General features: G+C 37.7%; 1 protein-coding gene and 1 pseudogene across 1 annotated transcript in view; one reads left to right on the forward strand and one right to left on the reverse strand.

Annotated features, from left to right (window-relative positions):
• The window catches only part of MMRN1 (multimerin 1), a 72,611-nt gene that overhangs the window by 33,650 nt on the left and 18,600 nt on the right, over positions 1–20,361 (forward strand). Inside the window, exons 5-6 of the mRNA XM_059067335.2 lie at positions 10,857–10,958; positions 12,428–12,601. Coding sequence (XP_058923318.1) covers positions 10,857–10,958; positions 12,428–12,601 — 276 coding nt within the window. The remainder of the gene's footprint in view (positions 1–10,856; positions 10,959–12,427; positions 12,602–20,361) is intronic.
• LOC131758777 (ras-related protein Rab-5B pseudogene) lies at positions 17,366–19,438 on the reverse strand (annotated as a pseudogene).

The raw sequence follows: 20,361 nt of genomic DNA on the forward strand, positions 1-20,361 counted from the left end.
TCTATAGGCAAATTTCACTGTAACGCTATTTATTCTGGATATGGCCTTAATTTCAAAGATGTTATAAAATTTAATACATTTCCAGAGTACAGCATGAATATGTACTTCATCTATAAACAGGTAAAATGAAGTTTTAAACAAAATATCATCTATACCAAAAATATTTGCAAACAAGATACTTTACCATATTCTAAAATTTAAAAAACCCTCCAAAAATGATCCTGCTTTCAAAGGATTTCTAATTTCCATGAGGTGCACAGATATACTCACAGTGGTAAAACCTATTTGTTTATAGTCTGTGTATGTCAGACAGTTAAGAGTTCTGGAGAGTATTTAGAATTATATTTCTAAAGTCTAAGATTAATTTTTATATTTATCTCCTTATGAAAAAAGGATTATTAATTCCATGATCATTTCTTAAATATTCAGTGTTTGTTCACAATATACCCTTCTAGAAATTTCGAATGTCCCTATCACATACATAAGGGACAGGAAGCAAAGTCTGTATGTCAGAGAATGTCATGTTGTCCAGCTGATGAGGACTGTGTTGTTTCATGCTTCTTCCTTTTATACCTGCTAATCGATTATTAATCACTATGGTGGACTGTATATGCCTAGGAAGGAAAAACATAGAATTCCATCATTATAAATATACACACAAGAAACAAGACTAGTTGACAGTTTTGAATACCTGTTACAAACTATTTTTCCTTTTTTTAAAAAAAGTATTATATGAAATATTTAAATGGCATTCAAACAGTTTAGCTTTGATCGCTTACTAACACCTCATGTTCTAATGGAAGCAACCTGTGGATATCTGTAATACTGGATTCACAAATCGTTATCTTGAATCTCCATTAACACAAATGTCCCAGAACAGTTCTATGACTTTCTGTCACAATACTGTAACTAGAATTACTCATAATTCAGGTATGTGCTGATTAAGCTGCTGTGGGAAGGACTTCTTTCTATTGAAATCTATGGTAGGAATAATTTTCTGATGGCAGATATGCCCATTGTGTCATTTTGTCATACAATCAACTCTAAAACAACTGTGATTCCAAAAGAACCTACTGTTGCTCCCTACAATATCCTGACCATCCTAGTCTTCACTTTTATTGAAGTACATAAAAGCTGTTGAATTTTTTATTACTGCAATTGATGCACTGGTAGTATCAAGAACTACTGAGTCCCTTTGTCCCTTGAACCATTCTTCATTATCTCATCTATCCTTGGAGCAGGGGGTGGGGAGGTGCACATATTTTCCTTCTGATTCCTACCCAATTATGTGCCAAGGTCCTCCTCCCCTTTTCATCACACTTTATTTATGTGCCAACAGTCTTTTATTCTTATGTGGGAGAGAAAATTGTCAGGTTTCCTTTGACAGCACTCTCCACACCGTCTCATATGACAAGCAGCTTCAAATATGGCAAGAATAATCAGCATGGCTGATCCATTCTTTAAAGCTCTTCAGAGCCCTCAAGGGTTTGGAAAACCTGGTTATGTAGCTACCATGATAATTACTTCAGTGCTAGTCCTTTACAATGAGAGGAAATTATTTTATTCACAGAAAATTTGTAAACTATTACATGAATTTCACAACTCCCTGTTTCCCCAACAAGTTTCCTCCCCACAACAAAATTAATTTCATAATAGAAAAAGTAACAATTTTAATTTAAATTGCAGTAGGGAGGTCTTTTTAAATATACAAAAAAATCAGTAGATCAGGAATAAAATGGAATTGCTGGCAACTGTACTCTTGTTTATTTCTCCTCCTTCACCTTCTACCCTCTCGTTTTCTGTCTCTCTGTCTCTCTGTCTCTCTCTCCATAGACCCATCCCCAACCTGTGCAGAAAGGATGTTGTGATTCAAAACTCAGGTCCAAAAAGCTTGAAAAAGAACAGATCCATGTATATGTATAACTGAATCACTTTGCTGTACACCTGACACTAACACAACATTGTTAATCACCTATACTCCAATATAAAATAAAGAGTTAAAAAAGAATCCATGGGGCAATTATTCCTGTTGTCTTATTCTCCAATATGCTGTTTATAATATTACTAACCCTCCAGACATGCTCTTTTTGCTGCAACTCAGATAATCAAAATTCTGGTAATAAGTTCTAAATCATTTTATTAAAAATATTAGTCATACTGTCAAGAAGAAACTAAGTTTTAAGACGTTTTACTGGGAAAAAAAGGAGCATTAAGACCAATGGCAAAGTAACACTTTTTATATATTTTACATTTGTTATATCTTTTTGAGGGTCAACGAGTTTGTCTCAGAAAGGGAGCTAGATTTGTGATATGATATGTGAGAAAGTTTTTTGAAATGTCAGTAACAACATACTTTTTAAGCCAATTTTATAAAATTTGCAATAATTTGCTTTTCCAGTAGATGTCTCTAAAATGTTCTAAAGTAGTACAAGGAAATTGTGGCTTTGCTCTAATGACACAAAGTACAGGAATTTAAGTTCAAATAATGTTAGATCAGAGAGGAGGAAAAAAAAAAAATTCTTTGCAAATCTGTTTTTAAAAAACCCAATCAGCATATGGTATTTGTTTTTCTCTTTCTAACTTACTTCACTCTGTATGACAGACTCTAGGTCCATCCACCTCACTACAAATAACTCAATTTCATTTCTTTTTATGGCTGAGTAATATTCCATTGTATATATGTGCCACATGGGAAGCAGCCGCATAGCACAGGGGGATCAGCTCATTGACCACCTAGAGGGATGAGATATGGAGGGTGGGAGGGAGATGCAAGAGGGAGGGGATATGGGGATATATGTCTATGTATAGCTGATTCACTTTGTTTTACAGCAGAAACTAACACAACATCGTAAAGCGATTATACTCCAATAAAGATGTTAAAAAAAAATTAAAAAACCAAAACAAAATCCAGTCAGCTTTAATCAGATCCTCTATGTAAGGAAAAGATATTTTATAAAATTGTGCTTTATAAAATCTATCACAGTTATTATGAATGTTAAAAAAAATGCAATTATGCAGTAATTGAAATAAACTAACCCTGCCATATGTTATGAATATATAAAAATACTTCATTTCACAACTGTGCACTAATTCAATAAACTATGTAAGAGCTATTATAACTAACATTTTAAATATGGGGCTTCTCTAGTAAGATTATTTTAAATATTACTCCAATTACTATGCCACAAAAGTTATAATATTTAAAACAGAAAAAACCCTTTATTTCTTATATTTTTGCATATCTGGTTCTCCTTGGTGGTGATTAATGCTTTCCTCTTTGAAAAAGAACATTACCTCCTGTAAGCATCTTGCTCAATAAAATTATGATACATTTAGTCAAAAAACACCAGGGGCCTTTGTTGCATAAAACTGCATTCAACTGTTTAGCTACTAAAACCCGGTAAATCTTTACATACGTACTGAACATCATCATGCAAGCATTCAGATGATATCAAAGAATCAGCTGGAAACCAGTCTTGTCAAGCCACACAGGAAAGTTTCTGTTTCTAAGGCAGAGAGAGCAAGCTTCCTCATTTCTGAGTTGCCATTAATGACTTCCACAATGTGCCTCAAAGGCCTGGAAGGAAAAAAAAAAAAAAAAAAAAAAACTCACAAATAATACCTGTCTAATTAAAAAAAAGAAAGAAGAAAAAGCACCTAATAAGAAAACGGTTGCTCCTGACACTTGCTGACCTTGCTTCTCTCAGTCCTTGATCCACCAAGATCAGAGTTTCTAGTGCAAGGAAGAAAGAGTAATTGTATTGGGAGAAGAGAAAAAAGAAATCCAATTTTTAAAACATATTGAATTTTTTTTTAAATGAGAAGTACATAAAGATCTCTGGAAATTATTTGACTGAAATAAATGCCCTTCTGTCTCAGCTCTAATATCTTAGAAAGGATCAAAAAAAAGAGACAGAAATTTGGGCCCTGTGGAACAAAGCAAAGGTCTGTGCTTAAGTGCAAGATAAGATACATTGCCTGGAAAACCTAGAATCGTGGCAGTCCTGTGGTAGAGAATACGTGGGGAAGACAGAAAGATTGCTAAATGAAAAAATAAAAGAGCCTCGATCAACCAGGAATTTTATCACAGGAGAGTAACTGACTCCGCTGTCAGAGATCCTATCATTGTTTCTCCACCAGCTAAATACTGAGAAATAAGTTGGGATGAATGCAAGTATTGAACTCCAGTCAACAAACAGAGCTAAGAAAAGATAACCAACTATTGAATTTGCTAAACAGGTATTTCAGGTTTTCACAGACCCCATCCAATGAATTCCAGAGAAAAGAGGTTCATATGACAATTGGATCTCAAAGATCTTTGTGTGATGCTTAATAATTGTTTCTTTTACATTTAGGAGTATAATTTCCTCACCTATTTCCTCCTAAAACAATTAATTTAAAAATAACTATAGCTAAGAGCAAATGGGAAGTTTTATGCACACACACACACACACATTAGCTTTTTAAATTCAATATTGAAAGGATGTTTCCAATTAAATTTTCTTTCAAATCAGTCTCTTTAAAACTTTAAAAAAATATGGAGAAATTTTTATTTCATAGATATAGATATCTATGAGATAATATAGATATAAAATATATATTTTATTTCATAGATATTTTATTTCATACATACTGAGGAGTGAATCACCAAAAATGAGTATGCAAGAAAACTAAAGACTTCCACTCAATACTTCTATGTGCTAATCTTTATCCCTTTCAATTTATCTTTTTTTCTTCCTGAAAGCTTTCTTTATTTAATTCCTCTTCTGCTACTTGTCACTGATTTAAAATTTTTTTCTTATCTTTTTAGTTTTTATTTCTAATTTGCTGACTTTCTCTAGTATGTCACTTTCTATTCTCTCATTTGCAATGCAATAGGATTTTTCCAGATTGCATGAATAAAACTTATTTGAAATTCTTTTGACCCTAAGGTCAATAGAAAATTACTCTTGAATTCTTTTTGTTTACCTCCTTTCTGTTCTTGACCCTTTCCCTCTAACCTAGGTTTGTTTTCACTTCTTGCACATTCACGATGTTGCCTGGGCTGAGCGGCAAAGAGAGAACTAGGACTTGATGAATTACCCCCCCTCATATAGGAATGGAGCACACATAAAATACCCGCTACTTCCTCTTGTGTGAGTGTGAGGGTATGTGCGTGTGTGCGTGTGATTCCCTGCGTTGCCAGTACTTTTCAAATGGAGAATATTCAATGAAATGCAATGTAATAATCTCTACATTAACTATACAAGATGTAATACTTTGTAAAGAGATGAAGAGACCCAATTTCATTAGAATATGATAATGCAATATAAAAGAATGCCTTATGATTTATAATAAAGCTTTAGCATAGTATTTTGAGCCCCTGGAAATAAACCCTATGTAACATGCTGTTGTGATTTTTATTGAGGTTGCTTGCTCCCTTTAACCAGGATCTTGAGCGCCTCAACCAATCTGCCTCTTGATTATGAGGATGGGATAAGAGGGGCAGGAGTCATATTCAAACATTTGACAACTGCCTCAGTATCAATTAATATATACATTAATATAAAAATCAAAAATTAAGAATGCATTACTTTTTAAGTTAATGCATACGTTATCTATATTATAAACTACATACCAAGTAATATAAGCCATAACACAAATCACTCGTTTATCATTCAAATAATTTCTAAACACTTTATTAATTTCTACAAATTATTGGTGTGCTCTTTCTTTTGACATGGATGACACCAGCTAAATGATGTCAGAGAGATGATTTAATATAGGTAACTGCCTCCATCTCCTTTAGAGATTTCTCCATCAGATTTAGAGCCATTTAGGTGACAAGAAATCTCAGTATGTTTATGATTTCTTTTCACATCAGTGATATTGCCATCCTGCTGAATTATCTGCTAGCCACTACTGAGTTAACAGTGATTGCATTCCTTTTCAGTCCTTAAATAGTGTGTGCATTTAAAAATATTCAGTATACTTATTATTAACTAAATCATAAAAATTCTTGTAGGAATGTCCTTTAATTCATAGAGCTTTGCAAACATCATTTGGTCAAATTTAGGGCATCATAGATCAAGGAACTTAAACATTTATTATACTTTTGAGTTTTGTCATAAAAATTTCATTTTCATATGATTTATTAGAAAATCTATGTTTTTCTCATGTAGTTTATCCCTTATTAATTTTTGTGTCAAATAGTATGTATAAACATTTTTCATATGTAAAATATCTTTTATCAGTTTTCAAGTTATCTCCAGTTTAAAAAGGGGAATATTTTTTTCCCTTATAAAGTTAAAAAAGGATTGACATTTCTATTAGACTGTCATTTCTGAAAACCAATTCCCTTTTTTCTTTTTGTAAAAAACTTGTTTTCCAAATGCTAAACGTAAAACTGATTTGAAATGATATTCTTATATCAGAATTATTTTGTCAGGTAACTTCATAATATTTTTCTTTTCTGAAATGATCTACTATTTCAACTATATGATAATGTTAAAAGTTCTAATTTTTTCTAAATATTTTTATTTTATTGTTTTATTAACATACTTGATAAAGTGTTTTTGAAGTTTTTTATTTCAAAAGCTTTGCTTAACTTGAAAATTTTTATTATTACAAAAGCTTATTTCATGAGACTAATTTCATAAAGTTCTTTAATATTTTTCTCTTGATCACAAATGAATTTTAACAGAAATTGAATGTCATTATGAGGACAAATAAGTCTAGTAATTTTTATTTTACTTTTTTTATAGGCTTCTATTGTAATTTTATTTACATCAGTATTGAGGCTTTACTATTTAATTAATTAATTTATTTATTTTTGGCTGTGTTGGGTCTTCGTTGCTGCGCGCAAGCTTTCTCTAGTTGCGGCGAGCAGAGGCTACTCATTGTTGCGGTGCGCAGGCTTCTCATTGTGTTGGCTTCTCTTGTTTGGAGCACGGGCTCTAGGGCATGTGGGCTTCAGTAGTTGTGGCTCATGGGCCTTAGAGCTCAGGCTCAGTAGCTGTGGTTCACGGGCTTAGTTGCTCTGCGTCTTATGGGATCTTCCCGGACCAGGGCTCAAACCCGTGTCCCCTGCATTGGCAGGCGGATTCTTAACCACTACACCACCAGGGAAGCCCAATTTTTATTTTAAATGATATAAATTTATATCATTATTTGAAATCAACATTTACATATCAAGTAAAAATAGTCCACTAATTTTTATTGAAACTCAAAGCTGATTTTATTTCAAAAATACAAATTACATTTTAAATTAAATTGATTTTTTTTTTTTTTTTTTTTTTTTTTTTTTTTTTTTTTTTTTTGCGTTACGTGGGCCTCTCACTGTTGTGGCCTCTCCCGTTGTGGAGCACAGGCTCCGGACGCGCAGGCTCAGTGGCCACGGCTCACGTGCCCAGCCGCTCCGCGGCACGTGGGATCCTCCCGGACCGGGGCACGAACCCGCGTCCCCTGCATCGGCAGGCGGATTCTCAACCACTGCACCACCAGGGAAGCCCAAATTGATTTTTGATATTGATTTGATATTTTTGACTTTGATATTTTATATATCAAAAGATGTCCCAGACTAACTGATTTTTGCACTGTATATCAGATAATCCAGGACTAGGCTCATTATTGAAAACATTTCTGTTTTTTTCTCAGATTCAAAAAATTCCAACTCATGATTTCTAAAAGAAATACTTTGAAAATTTAAACTTTTGTCTCTTCCAGTGTTTTCAATAATTGATTATAAATTCTTTAATAATATTTAGCAAAAATTATGTGCTGAGGACAATTAGTACCAGCAAGTAAACTAAAGTAAGTACCAAACAATTTGGAAATTCTAACTACTACATAAATCACACATAACGATAAACTGATGATTCTGCCAAAACATAATATGTTTCATAAAATCTATGTAGTGCATGAAACGGGCCCAACAAACTGCTAGTTCTGAAAAACGGTTCTCGGATGTTATTATAATAGGAATTCCATAGATTTATCATGTATCCTACGAGATATATCTTTTACCTTTATCATGCATCCACAATTAACTTGGAATAAGTTAATATTTTGATTTTTATAATTAATTGTATCAGTTATTACACTTTATATATTTGCCAATAGGTATGGCTGTATTTCAGTATTTTAATAATTGCTAGGTCACACTGGTGCATACTGACTAAATACAGTTTTGGAGTTGGGGTATGTGGAATGTTACCAGGTGGGGAGCTATAGCCTCGGTTTTGAGTGGAAAGGCCCTTTTACTTCTGAGACATTCTAAAATTGTAAGTGGACTCTAGGTTTGATCGCTGGGGAGGTCGCTCAGACACTTCACATGCATCCATGCTTAGGAGTCCCTCTTCAGGGATCTTGTGTCCTAACAACAGAGAGAATAATATCATGTATACTAGGGAGTCGCGAACTGTGACAGTCATCCTCCACCTCCACCCCGCTTCACTTACTCCTTGTAAAGGCCCGCTTCTCTGTGGAATGGTAGGAAACTAAAGGTTTTTATTCACTACAGTTTTAATAAATCAAGTCTTTAACATATGCTCTTGTTATCAACAAGCACTCAATGTCTGTTGAAAAATCTCTGAAGATCAATTTCTGGATTGCAATTTTTAACTTAAACATCTGGTATTTTCTGCCTTACACCATTGAATTTACTTGTTAGAATTAGAAAATTTTGAAATTTGTTCTAAATTGATGCTTCTTAACCAGGGTCACACATCGAAATCACCTGCAGAGTTTAAAAAACTCTGTACACACATGCTCAATTCCCCAGAACAGAGTTACTGAATCATAATCTTCCGATGGGTGGGAGGGGGATGGACAGAACATTAACACTTAGTGTTGCAAAGTTAACAGATGCTTCTGATTTCCACCCATGATGAAAAACCACTATTCTAAAGAAACGTAAAAAAACAAAGCAAAAACATAATATGCATTAAAAGTTAATGATAGAAAAAGAAATCTGAAGAGCAACCTTGTTTGTATGTCACAAAACAATATGGTCTTTGTTTTTACCATAATTACACATTGCTTCCTAACAAAGTCTCCTGCCTACCAAGTCGTGGTATGCATTTCAATACACCAGCCCTTTTTGTTTTCCTGTGATCTAGCTCAGAAAGGTAAGCAGTAAAAAAATGAAAAGACCAATTTGTTCATTCTGTTCAACCCACCTGTTCCTTTTGCTGTAATACAAGTCTGTGTCCTGAACACTCTTCCGCTGCTAAGAGAAACAGGGAAGGTAGCGAGGTGGGAAGTTGCTAAGGAAGATGTATCTTGATGCTCTGCTCCAGTGGTTCTCAAACTTTAGTGTACATTGGAATCAGCTGGAGAGCTTGTTAAACCACACGTTGCTGCCTCACTCCAGAGTTTCTTAAATTAGCAGGTCTGGGATGGGGCCCAGAAGTTGTATTTTTAAAAGTTCCCAGGTGATGCTGATACTGCTGATTCAGAGACCCTGGTTTGAGAATCATTGCTTTACTCTCTGGTAACCCTCCTGGGTAGATAGATTTTAGCTGCCAGGAAAATGCTTTATTGCATCGTCTAAGAAGGAACCTTGATTTTAAAAACCATACAATGATTTAGCAGATATAGTTGTATGAATTAATTTGAATTGGGGCTATCAGCACTTTATTACTAGGATCTAGCACAAATTTAATACTTTTCACCTCCTACTGCAGCCCTCAAATACATACGCTTTTCGCCAAGCTACAGACTGTCTTCTTCCACCAAATAAATCAACAGTTATGCAGGACCATCTATCATGCAGTGGAGAAAAAGAAGCAACAAAATCAAAGCAAAAACCTTGGACATGAATAGAGATTTATTAATGTAGCTCAGTGCCCTGAAGACAGCAATGCAAAATTCAATCTGAGAATAGAGACTAACTCAAATTAGTGGCAAATATATTTTCTAGGAGTAGAGATGCTTTAGTATTATTGTCCCAGCCACATATGCCTTAGGGAGCATAATTAACATGTGCCAGAGGTACAGTTTCATTGGTACATAATTTCACATGGGAAGAAGCACAGTCAGACACCAAACGCTTGTTTTCTCATGTCTGATATGCAGACTTCCATGAATAAATTTGTTCATTAGAAGTCTGCAAATTACAGACATACATTACTTGATGTGTTCAATATGTTTAATAAATCTTCCCTCTAAACTGTTTTCCCCAATGAAAAATTATATTGCTGTTTAAAATATTACTTGGTTCATGGGAAATGAGAAGCAATTCTTTAGAGTAAATTTATTTTATAAGAATTTCTATTTTTCTGAAATTTCACTGACTTTACAGGTTGAACCCCTTGAGACATGCCCTATAATGGTTTACCTTTACATGCAGTCCTTATGTTTTGAGCCTATGCATTTCTTAAAAATCTGGGAACAACCCATTTAAGTGGCACTATTACACAGGTATTCTTTTAGTAAAGAACCTGTAGCTCTCCCTTACTTCCAAGCGGCCACCAGTTGGAAACTGCATTGTGAAACAAGCCATCTTTGTGACAGCTCACTTAGAAAGCTGCTCTAGCTTTAAACACAGCCGAGTTTAAGGTTCCTCTCAATCATGCAGGCAGTTTACATACCCCGGTTTACACGGCTTCCCCAAACTACCACCCATTTTCCCCTAAAAGGAAACCTTAATAATTTTATTTTTTTCCAAACAGAACTAAAGTCTTGCACTTCCAACACCAATGTGGGAGCCCATCACCCTGCGGATGGGGGCGGAGCCTCTTACCCTGCAGTCATCGCGACCATCAAGCTTCCAGTACACGGGAAAATGCACATCTGCCGCATTGCTGCTCGGGACTGGAAAAAATGAGGCAGTGCCCGTGCTTAACGCTCTCTCTTCTCTTTTTGCTTCCTTCTAGCCCAGGAACAACAGCAGCTGATACACAGCAACCAGGCTGAGAGTCACGCCGCAGGTGGTAGAGGGATGCCCGAGCCACAGCAGAGAGACTGTGGTGACCCAGGTCACTGGCTGTAATTACTGTCACCCCTATAACCCAGTCACTGTCGACACTATTTATGATGACTTCCAAACAAGACATCACTTGGCTGTCAAATGTTTGATGGTGACATTAACATACCTCTCGATCCTTTTCTATTTGCATGCTGGGAGGAACTGGGGGTGAGCTGCAGGTTCCCAGCCTGAAGGGAACATGTGTAATTATTGGAGCTCTGTGTGCAGACACAGAAGGAGAATAAAAATGCCGTCATACTAGGTTGTAAGGAAATCCCAGGTTTCCAAAATTAAATCAAACTTTTGTCCTGCAAAGAGTACAGTCAGGGTCCTCCAGACACAGAAGGAGAATAAAAATGCCGTCATACTAGGTTGTAAGGAAATCCCAGGTTTCCAAAATTAAATCACACTTTTGTCCTGCAAACAGTACAGTCATGGAAGAACCCTGACATGGATGCGAGGACAGGATCATTTTAAGGGAGCGAAGAAGGCTCCCTTCCCTTGGTTGATAAGAGATCACTAAGGGGTATTGCTCACTGACTAGGGCAAAGAATGTGCCTCAGAATCAACAAGCACCTCGTGTTGATCTAAAGTTGGCATGTTACATATTTTCTCATCTTTCTAATCATAAATATTTTACCACTCCTTTTAGACTTAACCTCATCTCTTAGAAACATAAAGTTGGTTACTGCTAAAAACATCTCACTATGTTTGGCATATATCTAGTCATACAAAATAAGGCACTCAACTTGAGAAGTCTGATTTAAGGGGACCTCTTTAAGAATGCAGGTGAATATAGCTTAGGATCTGTACTCAAATTTCTTTAAGGGATTGAAATTCAGTATTTTCACAAGATACCATAAAATCCTCCTTGAATTATTGAAACGCATGTGTAATGGCATGGAAAGTATCATTGCTTTATAAAGTGATTCTAACCAGATTCTGAATCTCTTTATCTCTTTAAAGAATAAATACCTCAGTAAAGAATAAAATTCTCAGAATATAGATACAAACTACATATATACATGTAGCATATATACATAAGTGTGTGTGTATATATATATATATATATATATAGTTACATCTATTTAATGCTGAAGCATTGGATTTGAAAGCAGAAGATAAAGCATTAGCTCTGTAATCTCAAGCAAGGTATTTCAGTTTTCTGACCCTCAATTTCCTCATCTATTGAAAGTCTAACAGCAACTCTTTAAGGTTAGCAAAAGAGAGACTGAACATTCTGGACAAAGTTAAAACATTTTAGAAGTCTAAGATATTAGAACGCTTTTTATAAATTTCTACCCCTAAATATTAGTATAAAATTCAGGATGCCATTTGCTAAGTGCATTTAATCTATATTTTCAAATATGAAGTGCAAACATGGCTTATATGAATTACCTTTCAATCTATCGTGAAATTTGAGTGGTTTTAAAATATGTATTTTTAAACGTTTCCTATTTTCTCTTCTTCTATCTGCAGCAGTGACACAAAAAATGACTGACCAGATGAACTACCAGGCAATGAAACTGACCCTTCTGCAGAAGAAGATTGACAATATCTCTTTGGCCGTGAGTGATATAAAGAACACATACTCCTCACTAGAAGGGAAAATCAATGAAGATAAAGGCAGGGAATTTCAATCTTTTCTAAAAGGTAAAAGTAAAATAAATTATTCATTCAGTTGAGACAAACAGCAAATGACTCATTTATCTTTTCTCACATCATTTTGGGATCTTTGCTTCAGCATGGGTGATAGAGAAGTCGAAGATTTTTTTTGAATAAGATACTTCTAAATCCCTCAATTTCTGAAATAACTTGAAGCATCTAAATATTTTTTACTAATATAGTCAACTTTTTGACTGAATATTTCATCTGACTTATTGACATTATGTAGCTAGTTACAGTCTAACTTGTATTCCTTTATAGTTAAAATGAGCCATACTTAATCTGCTTCCATTGTGGTTTGCAGATAAGATAAAGATGATAAAGATGAGGTTAAGGAATGATTATCGGGGGCAGCTAGATCCATGGTTATCTTCATGTTGATGAAGAGATTGAGGAGAAATCTAAAGTGCACTATTATCCCAGAAAGTATCTCGCTCACCGAATAGAATCAATAAAATATATTCTAAAACATATCAGGTTGGTATTCATAGAAATGTCAGCTTTTTGCCTCAATTTGTGCTCTTAAAATAGCAGGCTGTGTTCCTTTCTGGAGGATCTACAGGATGATCCATTTCCTGCTAATCTGAGTTGTCAGAATTCATTTTCTTGCGGTTGTAGGACTGAGATTCCATTTTCTTGATGACTGCACGCTGCCTTTTTCCCAGCTTCTGAAAGCCACTGTGTTTCTTGGCTTGGGGCCTTGTTGAGCACTCATGGAGGCTCTCAGGCCCACTCTTCTGCCTTCTTCTTCCTCTTTAAGGACTCATATGGTTACACTGGACCCATCTGGATAATCCGGGATAATCTCCTCATTTCAAGGTTCTTAACCTTAATCACATATGTCGAGGCCCTTGTGCCATGGAAGGTAACATATTCACAGGTTAAGGGAATTAGGGTGTGAACATCTTAGGTGGGGCAGCATTTTTCTGCCTACCAGAGAGATTTATGCTGAATATATAGTGAGTAATTGCCATGGTAATGTTATGTACAATACAGTGGGACCCCTTGATAGTTTCAATAAATCCAGTCTTAGACTTCAGGGAGGGTTTCTGCCAAGAAAAACCATCTCAACTGATAATGGATCAGGAGGAGTTAATTCGGTAGAGGTTTCAGGTAGGGCACAGATAGTCTAGACAAGTATTTTGGTTACTAGGAGCATCTCAATTCACTGGGCTTATTGTTTGTTCCCAAGTTTCAAGATTATTGGTCCCTTTCACTCTGTTTTATACATAAAACATACTCACTGTACACCCCATTTCTATCACTCATGAGTTATTTTTTCTCTATTTTATGTGGTTCACAGTTAAAAGAAATAAAAAGGTGATTTCCATAGCCTTTACCAGTACAGAGCAATCATGATTTTTTTTAAATCATGTAAATTATTGGTGCTATTAACCAACTGAAAGACTCTGTCCTACATTTCTGGCATGCTCCCTGTGGCTAACACTTACCCATTGCAAGCATGAGAGAGGAATATATCTTCCCTGAAATAGGAACAGTACATAATTGACCGTAACCACAGTCATGAAATTTGTTTAGCAAAATTTGGTTATCATAACCTGAGAGAATTAGGCCTGTCAACAGCTTATTGTGAACCTAACAAAAATTCTGACCCTGACATGGGAAAAAATACACACTCTTAGCAACAACAACAGGCTTCCCTCTTCAACAGGACACTTTAATCATGTACGGAGCACAATGAATTATGGGAACCAGATGGCTTGCAGTTAATGAATGTTTATACAGGAAACAAAACCTAAATTCACCCCCAAGGCACTGTGCTTTCCTAAAACCACGACCCCTTCTCTCGCTTACTCTACATCCAAGTTGAGGAGCAGTGCTTCATCTGCTAGTAGCCAGTGAAACTGTTCAAAATCAAATGCCCCAACACCTTAAGAAGCATCTGAATCTTATGAATAGGGCCGTGCGTTCACAGCCACGGAAGGGACATGCCCAGCTGTCTGATATCAAATATATCTGTATTTGTTACCAAATACAGTATCAAATCGTTCAGGAAGTAGAAGCACATGAGTCCCATGAAACAGAATCAGAGTTAAAATGAAGTGCCCACCCATATATTGACATAAAGCACTTTGATGTATCTTTGCAAAATCAGATTCTTGCACAATTGTTTCTTTAGTAACGAATTATAGAAATATTATCTGAAAAGCGTGTTTTCCTGAAACAAGCTTTTAAGCTAATAATCTGATTCCTTTGCAGACACTGCTGTGATTTCTACCCTTTGCCCAGTGTACTTTTCCATTGAAGGTTTTTTTTTTTTCCCTCCTTTTCTACTTACATGAAATACATCGGTAAATCAGCAGTCGCATTCCGTTACCGCGATTGTTATGTTGGGAGAGAAGAAAGGGGCAAAAAGGCAAATGCTTTCTTAGAAGCCAAAAAAAAAAAAAAAAAAAGATACCCCCCCTTAAAAAAAAAAAGATCAGAAGAAAAAAATGAAGAGCTGGGAAATAAAAACTAAGATTCCCTAAGCCCAACAGAGCTCAAAGGAAAGCGGAAGAGCTAATAGAAAGTAGAAGGAAGGCAGCAGATAGGCCCAGAAGCTAAGGCCAATCCTGTTCCTAAGGAGGGCAGGGGAGGGGAGAAGAAGCCTGGAGAAATGGTTTCCCGGCCCCAAGGCAATGAAACATCTTCACTACTGCTCCATGGGGAAAACTACACCGAGAAAGGACTTCATTTCTAAGAAACTTAAGGGAGCCGTCGTAGTTCTTCCACTTGTAAGGATGCACTGGCGGCTTTGGGGGGCTAGCGGATGCTGGGAAAAGGAGGGGAAAATGTGTATGTGTTTCAGGGCCACGGGGACTAAGGCTGCCCCGGTAAAGGAAGGGAATTTAGGTGTAGGTGGAAGAACGTAGGCTGGGTCCTTCAGAATCTCAGCTTCATGGCCTTCTCAGCTTCTCTGGGACAGGAGGCAGTCTGCAAGCCAAAAGGGCAGACAGGTTCCAATCCTAGGTCACTATGGCCTCTCCTATCTTATTTCCTCCAATTTCCTCAAAACCCGGAGCTAGAACAAGAAGGGATTTAGAGTTCGCTCTTGCCTTGATGGCTTCCCAAAGACATCTTAGAATACCTGATGAGGGATGTGAAGAGAGCCTAGAGATTTAGAAAGGACCAATGTCCCCTGGTGATGTGAGACAGCTGTGAGGGACCTTCAGTGCCAGTCGTTCCCTGTCCACAGGAACAGGTGTTATGATACTAGGGGGCCACAAGTAGGCCTCTGTGGTACTACGGATTAAGCCACTGGTTGCATGGGGGGTGGGTTTGGGGGGTAAGCATGGAGGGACCAAACCGAAGATACTAACAAAGGAGAAAAGATATAGGGCCTGATGGGAGGTGGGGGGCAGAACAGACTGTACAGTGGGAATAAAGACCATACCTATTTACAGGGAAGTAGAAAAGATGTGGTAATCGGTGGGTCAAATTGAATGGGAACCCTGGAAAAGGACAGAAAGCTCCTCCCTCTTGCTGACTCCTCTTCACTCCCCTACAATGGCCTATGCTATCCTGAGACTGCTCTCCAGTTGCTCAGTTAATTCCTCAGGAAAGGTAAACCTACCCCCAAGAGTTAGGCTGGCCAGAATATAGGTGAAGTAAGAATCAGAGTTGGAGGAGGCTAGCAGTGGAGACTGGGCTTGAGTAGCCGTCAGCGATACTGTTCTCTACTGCCCCCACCCAAACCTCATATACACCTTGGATTCCACTTAATTAAAAAGTTAAGAGGGCAGGTAAATCAATCAAACCCCCCATAAAACAGTATCACAACTGAACTACCATCAATTGAAGTGCAAACTGCAGGGGGGATGTAGTGTCTGGGGCTGAGGCCATCTGAGCGCCAGAGAGAAAAAAAAATGCATAAGTGTGAGTCAGAGGATGGGTATCAGAAACTGGTCCCTCCGTTTAGATCACAGCAGAGCCAAAGATGCACGCAACCAGTGAAGATTCTTTGGAGGACTCTGGGGTCCAGAATCTCCCCCACTATGGCGGAGCAGCTACCTGAGAGGCTGGGTGAGGGGAAAGTAAGCCTTGGGAGAGTTCCTGAGCCGCAGATGACACTGCATCTCCACCTCTGCCCAGCTGGCTAACAGCAAGACTCCAACCTGCTGCCTGAGAGCTTGCCTTCCCATTCTCACCTCTACCTAGAAACACCCTCCACGAGGCCAACTCAGTGCTTTCAAATATGAGAAGCTCCAGCCAAATAAAAACAAAAAGGAAATGTTTCCCTACTCCCCTCTGCTCGGAGCCTTACTTTCCCCCAGGGCCCCTAAGGTGACTGAACTGGAAACCTCCTTCCTCGGTTCCTGGGTTCACAACCTTCTCCACCCCAGGGAGGGGAAGAAAAAGAGGATCAAGAACAAAGACTGACCAAAAGCAGAAGGGGAAGGGGCAGGAGACAAATGTTTTCTGAACAAACTGGGGAGGAGGAGGAGGAGGAAAGATAAGGAGGTCACCGTCTTGTACCTATAATACAAAGTGAAGAAAGTTTGATTTGGAAGTTAAGTCCTGGGGGAATCTGACCCGCAAGCCCCAGAGCAGGGGTAGGAGGCCAGTGGCAACAGCCGCCTGGTGTTGCTGAAGCGTTACAAAGCGCCATGACGGAGCTGTCAAGAGGCAGCCCTTGGGAGCCAGGGCTCGGTGTGCTGTTCGCGTAGGGGCTGCGTGCCCAGCGGTGGGGACGGAGGTTATTTCTCAGCTCTCGTGCTAGCTCCGTACTTGTTTGCTGCTCGCCACCCCTCAGTTGCTACAACACTGGCTCTTGTTCTCCTGGGACTGCTCATGGAGATCCACACCCCGGCTTCGGCCTGCTGCAGCCCCCAGGTCCCGGGGTTCGCTCTTCGGCAACTTCCTAGCTATTGCCAGGAAGAGATCGTTCACGTGCACAGCTGTCTTGGCTGAAGTCTCCGTAAACAATAAGCTGTTGTCATCTGCCTACGCCTGGGCCTCTTCGAACTCCGCCATGCGCTTGCTGGCCAGGTCAGCTTTGCTCCCCGCCAGGGCAATAACGGTGCTAGGACTGGCCTGTCGCTGTAGCTCCTTTACCCATGTCTTTGCCCGGGCGAAGGTTTCCCGATTAGTACTGTCATAAACCGCAGTTACAGCTTGGGCACCTCTGTAGTACCTGGGCGCCAAGCTATGGTATCTCTCCTGCCCCGCTGTGTCCCAGATCTTGACAGTTGTGTCGTCTAGACAAACCGACTGGGTGAGGAAGGCCGCTCCAGTGGAGCTCTCCTGGTACTCGTGGAACTGCCCTTTGACAAAACGTAATTCCAGGCTAGACTTCCCCACTGCAGACGCACCCAGTGGGACCAATTTGACCGGGCATATATTGCTGGCCTGGGGCTGCCCGCTGGGCTGGCTGTGCTTCTGCTATTGTCATGGCTAGATTATCAGAGTGGGAAAGGGTAGAGGGAGGGGGGTGCCACAAAGCGGCAGGGGGGGGAGGGGGGAGGGGAGGGGACTTGCAGGCTTCAACAGCCCTGGGGCTCCGTCCCCCTGGAAGGTCCCAAGCCTGTGTTGAACAGACAAAAGCCGCTGCAGCTCAGCCAAACCCTCCTGCCCCTCCTCCTCTTCCTCCTCCTCCTCCTCCTCCTCGCCCTGGGGCGGGGGCCCCAGCCTCCATTGAAGTTTTAAAGCATGAGAGTACCTCCTAATTTTTACTTTGATTGTTTACTTTTTTTCCTAATTAATTTGATCAAGATTCTGTACTGAATTTTACCTATTACAGTGTTTCCGCCTATTTGCATTCTTTTTCTGACTTTCAGATCAGGTAGTTTTTCCCTTGCTGAAGTTAAAAATCTGTTGTTATTGTCCACAATTAATTAATTAATTAAATTACGCTTAAGTTTTATTTTTCCTTGTCAATCTTGAAAAACGTTTTAAGCCAAAATTATGAGGGTATAAATCCTAGGGAAGTCTGATTCCTAACCTTAATTATTTTATTGTGTTTCATCTAGTTGTTTTTGTCATGAGAATTAAAGACAATTTTAACTAACAGGAAATGACTAAATGATCCTGTGTAAAGTGCAATAAAAATAACTTTGCTATTAAGTAGTGCCTTACACTCAGTGAAGCTAATATATTCTATTTTAAGTGTAAGAAATCTAATTTTTCCAAATTTCATTTTCTGTGTAGCATCTAGAATGTACTCGGCGAAGATTTGTTGTATAAATGAGTGACATGTCAAATGCCAAGTAAAATTTACGAAATAAAAATACTTTAAAACCTTTCTTGGTATGATTATTCATGTTAGTAAATGCAAAAGTTAGGACTGTTTCAGTATAATTTATCTTAACTGCAGCTATTTAATCTTTTCTAAGCCTTTCCTTAGTACTTTGGTGCTGTGTGTCACTGATTACTATTTCATACTTCACATGCTTTTATTATTTTTTTCTATTACATACAAGTTGATTTTCACTTACTTATAGGTTTTAGACTTTTACGTTTATATCAGTTTCCACTAGGCTTAGAAATGTAAAATAAACTTTTGTACTCTGGAAATCCTAGACCCTAAAGATCAATTAAAAACATGCATCTTTAAGGTCTAGGATTTCCAAGGAAATATTTATCCATTCACAGCTTTGTCTTTGTACCACATTAATTAGTATCAAGACCCTCAAGCAATGCATCATTCTATTTGGTATAAATGCTCTTTCACAGTATGTTTTATGTAGGTCTCTCAAGCAACTTAAATACTCTTTAAAACTTGCTTACAAAATAGAGACATGTAGTGACTATGTATTTTTATCCTATAATCATCTTTCGTGAACAGACTTCATAGTCGCTGTAACTTACTTCACAATACCCCATTGTACAGACTTTCCTGATTCAAATGCTTTGTATTATGTTCCCTGTATTTTACCTTATAGATATTGGCTACAATGGCTACATGTTTGAATGAACATATCTTCCATTTATATCTGTTTCATTGCCATGTACTATAAATATGCCTCAAGCATGTTTTATTTTTCCCATTTTCTGTTTTTGTATGTAACAGGTTTGTTTCTATGTCTTTACATGTTTGAATATTTATTTCCTGTTCTAAGCAGTTCTGAATAGTTCAAGACCCTTCTTTTCCTTTTCCTTTTTTTTTCCTAATGCTACGCTTATAACTGTCCATAATTCTGGCTCGTGATCAGTCTATTCTTTCTAAAGGGGAGATACTAGTATGTGCTTCATTAGTGGCAAGTTTCCTCTCCTCTTTTTGTTAAGAATTAATGTCATGATATTGTAAATCAACTATATTTCAATAGAAATACTTAAAAAAAGAATTACCAAACTAAAAATAAATAAAATCACCTAAAAAATTAATGTCATATTATGAGTCAATGTGTATCTTAAATTTCTGTCATTTGACTTAGTTTTGTGATCCTCAAACCTCTCATTATTTTTATTTTATTGTTATTATGAACTATTGTTAAATCTTGTGATTATTACTTCATATCGTTCCTCCTCTGGGAACCTCATTAAATTTCGTCTCTGCAGTCAATATATTAAATTTTATAAGCTTGAAACACAAGTTCTGAAACCTAATTACAGTTGACCCTTGATCAACATAGGTTCAAACCTCCTGGGTCCACTTACATAAGCAGACTTTTTTCAATGGTAAACACTACAGTGCTACACAATCCACAGTCGGTTGGTTGAATCTAAGGATGTGGAACTGTGGATGCAGAGGAACCTTGGATATAACGGAGGGCCAGCTATAAATTGTATGTGGAGTTTTAGCTGTG

This window comes from Kogia breviceps, chromosome 6 (assembly GCF_026419965.1).
Source record: "Kogia breviceps isolate mKogBre1 chromosome 6, mKogBre1 haplotype 1, whole genome shotgun sequence".
NCBI lineage: Eukaryota > Metazoa > Chordata > Mammalia > Artiodactyla > Physeteridae > Kogia > Kogia breviceps.